This window comes from Cyrtonyx montezumae, unplaced genomic scaffold (genome assembly GCF_038088225.1).
Source record: "Cyrtonyx montezumae isolate F1298 unplaced genomic scaffold, pur_monq_1.0 scaffold_23, whole genome shotgun sequence".
Taxonomy (NCBI): Eukaryota; Metazoa; Chordata; class Aves; order Galliformes; family Odontophoridae; genus Cyrtonyx; species Cyrtonyx montezumae.
Window position 1 is genome coordinate 7,755,123 of NW_027071970.1, and position 10,602 is coordinate 7,765,724.

Below are 10,602 nucleotides of genomic sequence, written 5' to 3' on the forward strand. Positions count from 1 at the left end.
TTTTTTTTTACAGAATATGCTAGAGAAATACACAGAAACAGAAATTCAGGTAAGGCAAATGCCATTTGTAACTGAAACTGTTCAGTAACTACATGAAAGAACACTTCTTGGTAAGAACTCAGTCGTCCTGTCCTTGCAGTTACTCTGGCATTTTACATCATCTGTCAGATTAGGTGAAATCTTCATTGCCACAAACGCACTTCAATCTCGCTTACATTTCTCTAAGTAACAAAGTACTACTGGATAGTTTGTAAGCTATACATCCCTCCGACCTAGTTAAAGAGACTTCAAATAATAATAATAATAATAAATCACTTTCTTTGTAGCTTCAAGAATGAATGGTCTTCATTACCCAAAGCACCTGCTCTTCTATGTTCGTTATTCCTAAAGCATCACTGTTCACAGCATTTAGTACCACTTTCTTCTTCAGAACGCAGAACACTTAAAACAAGGCAGGTTCAACCAACACTAGAAACGCGTAGGCCCTATTATTTTGACTACAACACCGCGCTCACGGCCGAGCGAAAGCACCCAATTCACCACGCTCCGATGGGAAGCGCGCTGCCAGGGGCGGGGAGCGCCTTTTGTGTGCGGAAGCGAGGCGGGCCGGGGCCGCGGGCCGGACACAGCTCGGTGTACGCCCCCCCCCACAGGCCGCGGCCCGTCCAGGCCGCCCCGCCCCGCGCGGGGAAGGCCCGTTCATCCGCGGCCTGCCCCGCCGCCGGAACCGGACCGCAGGGCCTCGGGCCCGCGGAAGCGGGGAAGGAGGGAGACAAAGGTGCCCCGCCGCAGCCCCCCGGGGATCCCTTACCGCGGACGCCGGGGCCGGACTTTCCATTCGCTCCTCAGAGGAAGCGGGGGCGGGGGGCAGCGGGCGCTACCAGCGCCGGCAGGAGACAAACAGCGCCTTCTGCGCCGCGCGACGCTCGCGGCGCATGCGCGGCTGCCGGGCGGCGTTCCGCGCCTGCGCCGACGCTCGCTCATGCGTGGTGTGGGCACGCGGGAGCTGTGGAGGCGCCTCGAGCGTAGCGCGGGAAGCGGGTCCGTGCCCGCAGTAATGGCTGTGCTGGTGGCACTGCGTCCTAAGTAGAAGGAAGAAGTAATAACAATAATAATAAAATTTAAAAAAGAAAATATATGTATTAAAAATAAAGTAAAAAAATACCTTTGGTTTAATACAGTGTGAAGTGACACATCCCCGCTCACTGATGTCACGCAATGGGGAAATGGATATTAAGGAGTCCGTAATGAACGCATCCTCCAGCAGTTGTGGTGATGGGGAAGGAAGCCAGGAGCATAAAACAATTCTAAGATGCAGCTCTGATTCTGCCTGCTGAACTTTGTCCGTTTGCAGCAGTGCAGTTTAAAAGGGAACTGAAAGCCTTCGTAGCAAAACACATGCTGCACTTCAGACTCCTCCTGCAGGTCCACATGTCCACGTGTCCATCGCGTCCTCGATTCTGGCATTGCTCTGGGGAGGGATAAACAGTCACAAGAGGTGACAGCATCACTGGCAAAGCCGCAGTTCACCATCTGTGCTATGCCACAGTAGTAAGGTGTAAACCTTGCCATTACCTTATTTTCATTTTCCTTCGAGGAAGCATTTGCTTTATTTATTTATTTACAACACAACAGAAAACCAGCACAGCAGCTGTGGAAAGCCTTGCATGGATAAATGACAGAAGTGATTCTGCAGTCCTCAGAGATGCTGACATCGAGGAGAAGGTTTGCTGAGATCTCCCATGAAATGGAAATGCACTGACAAGCGACAGATGGGCAGAATCCCCAGAGAGGTCCACAGTGGAGTTCATATTTGTTACCTAAAGAAACACATGCACACACAGTACTGCTATGACCACATGCAGGCATTCTGGTGAGCAAGCATGAGCAACACTGATCCCCATTGTGATTTCCTTCCTTGAGGAGCAGTTTATAGGCATGTGTGCACCCCTCAAGGCACAGGAAAGCCACAGCTGCTACAGAGCACTCCAAATTTAAAGGAAAACAGTTTTATTGTACAGGAAGGGTGACGACCTGTTGCTCTGTACAACAGCAGCGGATCCCCATCACTCAGTGAAGCTTTTTCTAAGAGCCATCAGAACCATTCACTGCTTTGGAGGACAAATGCTATCATTCATGATCTCAGAATGAAACACAACAGAGATCCTCCATGCAATTAAAAAGAATGGCAGAGGGGCCCTACGACCTGTGCACCTGGCATCCTTTCCCTCATGGAAATCCATCGTGATGTCCTCACATCCTGAGATGAACGCATTGCTCTGTCACAGGCTTCTCCAGTTTCCATCCTTTGAGTTTATTTTCTTGTCCTCAGCCCCCAAGCACTAAGGCCACTTACCTGCACACAACCACAGCTGAAATAGCAAATTGGTGGTCCCTGACAAATAAAAAAATCACGCCTGCAAAATGTACAAAATAATTGTTCTTTATTTCCTCCAGAGCCAATAAACAAATTCCTGATGATTTTGACTTGCATCAGTTTTGGTGCCTTCGTTATAAGTAAATAAAGGCATTTTTCTCAGATCAAAGGAGACGGGAAGAGCTTTGCACAAAAGGCTCAGTACAGATAGCAAAGGATGGAGAAGAAAATTTATGCAGAGCCCCTCTGCAGAACACTCACAGTCTTACTATGACAGAACAGAGTAAGGTCTCATGAGAAGTATAAAAAGCTCTGATTAAAACCCATATGGAAGAAACCGATCCCCTGTGAAGGACAGCCCTGACTGAGAACTAATCCCACAAGGAACTGTAACATCAGTACCCAACGAATAAAGGAGTAGAGAGCCATCTCCTCTAGAAAGAAACTCTCATGCTCAGTATGGACCTTGAGTTTTGATGCACATCCTCACGCACATCCAGTCTGCATCCCAAGGTTAAATAAAACCAAAGGCCACAGCCTTTCCAGCCCTGGATTTGTCCCAGGAGATGAGCCTTCAAGCACAAAGCAAGCTGCCACACAGACACAGCCAGGGAAGTTTGTTGAGCATGCATGCTCCAAGCACTCAGAGCTTTTCCAAAGGGCCCTACCAATAGGGAGGGCAGGAGAGCTGCTGCCTTTGTTCTTTTGTTGTTTGCTTTTTGCTTTTTCTCCTTTTCTTTCCGCCACCTTCACAGAGAGTTGGCACCCAGAAAAAGAAGTCAAACTGCAGCTGGGGAAGGGAGAGGAAGAATTCCAGAGTATGCAGACTCCCAGAACACAGAAAACAAGAACCGATTCCCAAAGAAAGACAGTCCTCGGGCACGTGCTTCCCATATCACTGCACATACTCCTCTGTTCTTAGCAGATTGGTAGGAATTAAGAATTCACACACACAAATCAAATGCAGGCTTGATTAAGCCCAGAGGAAGTCAGCACCATTCTTTTCATGCATGCCAAGTTGATTCAACCCCGAATCTAGCAGATGGCTATAGCTAGTTTCCATTTAAAGCAGCAACACTAAACCAGCAGCAACACATCTAGCAACCCACCCCAGGGAGCACAGAAACTTTCACAGTGGCACGCTTTGAATTGCAGTCCTGGCAATTAACGTGCATGTTATCCTTACATCTCAACAACAGCTCTGTCAAACAGCACCTCAGGCAGTGGATGCCCAACTGCATACATAGCTGCGGATCCACGTTCTCAAGCATGAGGTGAGTAACTGGTGGACAACACCTTTCAAATAAAAGGCATTGTCTTAAAGTATATGGTTCAAGCCATGTTACAAAATTAAGATCTGAGCAAGGAATCACTTCCTTCAGTCCTGCAAATCTCGAGAAAACAAAAAGGTTGACTGGATAGCAAAAATTCATGGCAGTTAGCATGATGATGAACTTCTACTCCATGCATATTACCTCACAAGAAAGCCATGAATGACAAGAAATAAATGCTTAACACGATGTTTAGAGATCAGGCTAATTAAAGGTGAAGAAAATGGAAAAAAAAAGTTCATGGAGTCATAACTAAAAAAAAAAAAGTGTATTAAAATGTTTTGTTTTGTCCCATCTTTACACAGAGGTTACACAGAGGTAAAATACCATTTCCAGGTGAACGCATAATAAAAACATCATTCAAATAGCAATTAAGACATCTTGTGTTACAAGAATCCCTTAAAAAGCTTCTTTCTCATGACACTATTTTCAAGTACACCGGCCAGGTGAATCAGTCAGTGGCACAGCCTTTTAAAGTCTTCCTCGCGATGCTTTTCTTCGCCCCACTCGTTTTCTCCTGGGTATCCACTTCTTGTTCTGTAAGTACGTAACCCCCTGCTTTAAAGGGTTCTTGGATTAGAAGGCCACTTTTCTGTAGACAGTGTGAACTGCAAGCAGTTAAGGGTCCCAGGTCCGACTACTGACTCAGTCAGAATCATCATCACAACCATCACTGCCTTCAAGATCACCATTCTGGAAAGTAAAATGGAAAACAGCTTGTGAGTATTTCATTTACATGGCACTGAATTTAAACATCTCCATGGGGACAAGTAAATGGGGTAAGATCCCAACTTCATGGCTTAGATCCATCTAAAGCAGCAAACTTCCGTGATGGCAGATGACACTTCTGATAAAAGGAAATGCTGTACGTTGGACTGCACTCACCAACAGAGCAGCTTTTCTCTATTTGTAGCAGTACGAATGTGACCTGTACTATGTGGGACACTTAAAAGTGGGATGGTTAGCAGGAAATGCTGCTGTTTGAAACAATGACCAGAAAAAGGCTAACTGAAAAGACAGAATGCATTTGTACTCCAGATGACTGTCATCACGGAAAACAGAAGTGTTCTCAAAGGAAAAGCCTTTTAAAGCTTCCCTTTGTAAAAATAACGGCTTCAATCATTACCTTTGAGTTTTTGTTGATAGCTTCCATCTCGGCAGAGGTAGAGTCGAAGTCATGAATGGAGAGGGTGTTTAACCAGCTCATCATGGACTTCTCCTCCCTTTCGGTGTTAATAATAGTAGGGTAGATGTGCTGCTCTTTGAAAACAGCGATCTTCTCCTCCTCCTCCTTCCACTCCAGCGGCTCATGCAGCCCATCATTTCCAAAGCGCCTGTTGTATTTCTCAAAGTGCACTCTTTCCAAGACCAGACCGAGCCCAGGAGCTTTGGGGACATCCACTTTCTCCTCCCCCCAGCTGCGCTCTATGATAGACTCAGGAGCATAACCTTTCACAATAGCTATCACCAGCCCAATCATCTTCCGTATCTGGTGCATCATGAAACTCTGCCCTTTCACTTTGATCACTGCGAACTCTATGTCCTCGCGCACAAAGGGCTCTCCGCAGTACATCTCCATGATGTACCGCTTGGCGCTGGGGTCCCTGGGCCCCTTCTGGGAAGTGAAGTTGTGGAAGTTGTGCGTTCCTTTATAGCAAGCAAGCAGGCTGTTGACTCTGCCAAGGGTCTCTCTGCTGAGCCGATAGGACTCCTCCTGCACATCGTGGTCTTTATGGGCAAAGGCAAACGTGGGCAGCATGTACGCGTAGGTTCTGGCGTCACATTTGTTCTTGGAGTTGAAGCCCCCAGTGACTCTCTTCAGCCCTTATTTTAAAAGCGACACCAAGTTTTGGAGTCAGTAAGCTGCAAACGGCCTGTGAGCTCGCTTGTAAGAAAATGCTATCAAAAGATGCAACGGTTTGTTTTATAGAACACCCATTTCAAAATGGCCTAAGCACACGGATTCTCGTTAAAATTAAACTGCTTTTGAGTAAAATTACAACGAAAAGGGAGAGACTTTGTGCAGGAGGAGCTCCTCTTTGGCAAGATTTTCTCCGCCCGTTCCAGTATCCTTACCCAGAATTCTGATATGAGAAGGAAGATGGTTATTGATCTTTTCTAAGATGTCATCTATTAGCCTGACCTTTAGCGACACAATCTGTCCAGCTGCAGACACACCCTACAAGAATCATAAAACACGGACAGTTATGTACCTGTGAAGCTCTGGCTCAGCACCTAGGTTAACTGAAGAAGTTTATTCTTTTTTTTCTCACTGGTCATTTCAGGCTGAAGCAAGTGAAGGCAGCAACCCAGACGTACCTTATCCGTGCGGGCACAGCGCTGGAACGACATTTTCTTCATATCTTCCCCGTGGTTTTCCGGGATGCAGCCGGACTGAACGAGCGCGGCCACCAAGTCATCCTCGATTGTCTTGAACTGTGAAGATCCCAGATTTCTCTGAGAGAGTACAGAGCAAGAAATAAAGCAGCAGTTATTGGGCAACCACTCTGAAAGACATCACTGGAAAGATCTGATAAGCAAACACAACCACAAAATCAACCAAAATCCGCCTCCTGCCTCTGACAGCAGATGTTGTTCCTACCAGGCTGTAACTTCTTGCTTGCAGAGCTCTTCCAGAGAGCTCCGGGTAACTCATCCACCTGTGCGCGTGGCACAGCACCGTGACACAGCGCTGCGGTGCCCGCAGGGGAAGGGCTGCCGTTCCAACCCCAACCCCAACGCGTTCCGCTTCCAGGACCTAACAGAGCGTCCTTCCGCCGGCAGCCCAGGCTGTTACACACCACAGACCCGCACAGCAGCGCCGGGCCCGGCCACGTACTTGCATGCCGTGGTAGCCCTTCCCCGAGTACGCCATCAACAACACGATCTTCCTTTTGGGCGTCCTCTTATTCTGATCCCCCGCATCCCCCTCGGCTCCCTTCATTCTCTTGACCTGCTGCCCGTTCTCCTCCGGCCCCTCGCCGGCCCCGCTCGGCCTCTTCGCCATCGCGAGCAGCACCTGCACGGACGGAGCAGAGTGCGCGGGGGTCAGCGCAGCGGTCCCACCCCCGATCCCGCTCCCCCCCGCTGCCCCACGCGCGTTCCGCGCTCGGATCCCTCCGCTCGCGGCGCGCAGCCCCCAGCGCAGTGCCAGCATCAGCCCGGCCCCGCTGCCGCCCACGGAGCACCGCGCGTGCGGAGCTACGGCGGCCCGAGAGGGGCGGAGGTGGGGGCGGTGCTGCGGCTGCGCCGTGCGGAGCCGAACTGAGCCGTGCCGGGATGAGCTGGGCCGGGGTCGGCACGGGGCAGCGGAGGGTGCCCCCAGCTGGAGGAAGGTGCCGGCCCGTAGGGCGCGCACATGGCTCGTACATCACTGGCTGATTTGCTTCCTCCTCTCCCAGGCAGATGGAGCTCTGCGATCTGCCTCTCTGCCCGACCCCGGGCAGTAGCATTGGGGATGTCGGAGTTTTACTCGAGCACAACAGCCGGGGTTCGGGCGGCCCCAGGAACCCAAAGGAGGAGCGAGCTGCACACCGTCAGCCCCCAGGACCCCACAGCCCCGCAGGGCACGGCTGCGAAGCTTTTCTGAGCCGCTCGTTCCGCCCTCGGGTTCTGCAGCGATGCGGATCCGGCAGCGCTTCCTTGGAGCACATGGGAGCACAAGGACGAGGAGTTAGGAGAACACGGCCGGAGTGCCGAAGGAGCACATTTATCACAGGGAGTCTCAGTACTCCTTACGAAGGGTTGCCGTGTTTCCATTCGGAGTGGTGTATTTTCAGACAGAGAGACGATGAGAGCAGAGCAGCGTTGGTTACACAAAGGTTGAGTTGGAAGGTCGGTGACTGAGAGTGAAGCGCCCGATGTTATCGCCGTGGGCTGCTCCCTTGATGTCAGCGATGTCTGAGCGCTGGCTGCCCAGGGAGCGGCGGCTGCTGACGTCCTTCCAGCTGCTAAATAAAGCGCGTGGGAACTAAGCCAGGTGCTGCTGAACGGCTTGGGATTGTTTCCTCCTGGACCCGACAGCAGCGGAACACCACCATAAACACGCAGAGAGCTGTGCTGCTCTCAGTGCGGTGTTTAAACCATCCAGGCTTCACGCTTCAGAGCTGTTACTCCATTCTGCTCAGCCCTCCCAGCCAGCGCTTTCCCCCTTCACTCCGCTGCCTATGTGGGCTCAGCAGGGCGTTCTCCATCCCCGCACAGCACATGGCAAACACTCCCTTCCCCACACTGTAGGTTTCCACACAAACCCCACTGCTCCTCCTAACCCTCACCGCAGCACCGTTACGCATTCTTCACCACAACCCACTGCTGCAGGGAAAGCACAGCAGGCACACAGCTGTGCTGAGCACATCAGGCACTCGCCGCCCTCACTGCGATACCCCATGACTGCCCGCTTTCCCCCCCAGCACTGCGTGAGCTGAGCTGAACACCAACCCCCAGATCCCGACGCGTGGGGGTTACACCGTGCTGAGAGCAGGCCGCTAACAATCTCAAAACCATTTTATTTCTTAAATCGGTGTCGTACAATTTAAAGCCAAGAAAAAAAAAAAAAGGAAAAAACAAACGAACAAAGAAAAATGTCACACGAAACAAAACACAAATAAAAAATGTCAACAAAGCCTCAGGCGTTACCTCGTGAAGAACATCATCACACGCTCACACAGACCTGGAGATACGTTACTGGACTGAGGGTTCTTGCAATCTACTGAAGACAGCACACACAAACGCTGCGACAGTGACAGAGCCGTGACAGCAGGCACACGACGTGAGCAACGTCAACGTGTTGGGGTTGGGTTTTGGTTTGGTTTTTTTTGTCATTTTTTTTTCTTTTTGCATTCCTTGTTGTCTACAAAGCAATAAATATTTTTCACCAAAAAGAAGTTGGCTTCATGCTACATGCACGCGGATAAAAAAAACGAAGTCGCCGAAGTGATGGCAAAATAAATCACCTGTCTGATGTTTTTTTTTGTTTTGTTTTTTTCTTCTTTTTTTTTTCCTTTTTTTCTGTTGCAATCCAAGCACAGTGGCTAAGTTTCAAGTATTGAGAGAAAACATATATACACGTTTGTGTTCGTGTGCGTACATATGCATACACACACATACACGTACTCGTATGTATCTACACAAACACATACATATATATATATACCGGTTGTAGGGCTGTAAACCACGATGTTTTGGAGCAATACATATTTGCGTACATCGACTGTGGACAATTTTGGTACATTCAAGTAATGCAGTACAGCTGGAAGGTTGGTGCTGAGCTTGCCACGTCCACGGACCGTGAAACCTGCGGCACAACCGCAGCACCGCGGCCGTGGCAGAAGCGATCGGCGCAGGCGTGGGACGGCCGAGGGCTCGGGGCAGCAGCGTGGGTCTGCGCGGCGGGGCAGTCCTGGCCGGGTGCCTCTCCCTGCTGGGTGCCGTGTGCTGCAGCACGGCTCCGTGCAGAAGCGGTCTGGGTTTCTGGGGGCTGTCTCTCGGCTGCTGGGTTTCTTTGCCTTGTCTTTTTCTCTTTTTCCTGCGTGAGCAGCCGCAGAAGGAAGCGGTGGATGTACGATGCAGCAGAGGCCCAACACTTGTGTGCAGTATTGCAGAAGCACTTGTGTGAGCTATGGTTAAGCTTTCCCTTGTCGGGAGGATCAAAAATATTTTCTGATTTCCTTCTTGGCATTTCTACTCTGCAATCAGAAATATCCGCACTGCCAAAGGGGATGGCAGCTCAAGCCAATTATGGCAGCTCAAGCCAATTAAGTTGCTCCTGAAACCCTTGTAAAGTATCACGGTGAACGTGCCAATATTGAGAGAGAAAAAAAATAATAAAAAAGCAGTGAGGACTTAACCACCATGTGCAAAGTATTATGAAATCCCCTGAAACAAAGCCTGAGGTTTCGAGTTGCTTTCAAAGATCCTTTTTTTCTGCCCAGCACTAACAAAATACTGCCATGACTGATAAATTAAGACACACACATGCGCACGCAGACGGACGGAAGGCGGCCGGCGATCCTCTCACGCTCACAGCATCCCAAGCCTCAGCCAGAACTCGAGCCGCTCGCACCTGCAGTCCCATTTGGCTACAGAGTCTCCTGAAGAGAAACGCTGAACAGAAAACCGAACGCTACCAGATTTTTTTATATAAAAAAAAAATGAAGCAGCAAACGAAACTTAAAAAGAACCCATTTCCAATTGTGTGTAGGATCTCACACCTGTTCTTGAGCTCTTAAAAAGCACGGAGCTTCAACCTGACTGTCCTTAAAAGAACACTTAAATAGAAACCAAAAGAAACAGAAATATTTTGGTACTGCCGGACTGCGAGTCAGCTTTGCCCAGAACAGAGGGGGAGCAGCACAGAGCCCGCGGCGCTCTGTGCCTCACACTCACAAGGTACAGTACAGTTACATACGTACAGTTACACACAAACCATATATATCAATATATATTCAACCTTGGGAATACATATTAATATATGCACACACGTAGTGCAATAAAACAACCAGGAAACAAGGAAAGGAATAAAAAGAACAGCATTCCTAACAGTCGTGATGTTCCTGGGTTGTTGTGTGATGCAAAGTCAACTTCTGAAAGTTCCCATAGTGTGTAAAGTGCTCCTTTGATTCACAAAGCTAGTGTTTTCAGTTTGGGGTGAGGGCTCTGGGAAGGGGTCTCTAGCCGACAGCTGAAAGCAGGACAGCGCGAGTGCTCCCTCGTGGTAGATATGTACTGACAGCCAGGAGTCTGTGATGCTGCCCCCAGGGAGCTCGGGGACCAAGAGAGGAACGGATTTGTTTTGGCTTCCGAGAAGCACAGGAACGTTTTCTGTCACCTTCCCGCTCCTGCAGTCCCTTTCCCTGCGCCGCTCCTCCTCCCGCAGGCAGAGGCAGTCACTGAACT

General features: G+C 49.7%; 1 protein-coding gene across 2 annotated transcripts; it reads right to left on the reverse strand.

Annotated features, from left to right (window-relative positions):
* Positions 1 to 3,575: 3,575 nt before the first annotated feature.
* On the reverse strand, positions 3,576 to 6,877 carry PUS1 (pseudouridine synthase 1). Of its 2 annotated transcripts, XM_065739099.1 has the most exons (6): positions 6,809 to 6,877; positions 6,548 to 6,727; positions 6,028 to 6,165; positions 5,785 to 5,887; positions 4,835 to 5,532; positions 3,576 to 4,401 (listed from the first exon to the last, which is right to left on the reverse strand). In XM_065739099.1, the coding sequence occupies exons 1-6, from the start codon at positions 6,863 to 6,865 to the stop codon at positions 4,354 to 4,356; spliced, it is 1,224 nt and encodes a 407-aa protein (XP_065595171.1). In that variant the 5' UTR covers positions 6,866 to 6,877; the 3' UTR covers positions 3,576 to 4,353. The 2 variants fall into 2 exon arrangements, with proteins under 2 accessions (XP_065595171.1, XP_065595172.1); XM_065739100.1 differs by lacking the exon at positions 6,809 to 6,877 and having other exon boundaries at positions 6,548 to 6,784.
* Between the last annotated feature and the right edge of the window lie 3,725 nt (positions 6,878 to 10,602).

Excerpts from the sequence above, each read along its gene's own strand:
- PUS1 (XM_065739099.1), bottom strand. The coding sequence starts at position 6,865 with ATGCTGGCACTGCGCTGGGGGCTGCGCGCCGCGAGCGGAGGGATCCGA. Across the intron at positions 6,166-6,547 it reads AGGGCTACCACGGCATGCAA|AGAAATCTGGGATCTTCACA; the intron begins GTACGTGGCCGG and ends GTACTCTCTCAG. Across the intron at positions 5,888-6,027 it reads GCTGTGCCCGCACGGATAAG|GGTGTGTCTGCAGCTGGACA; the intron begins GTACGTCTGGGT and ends TGATTCTTGTAG.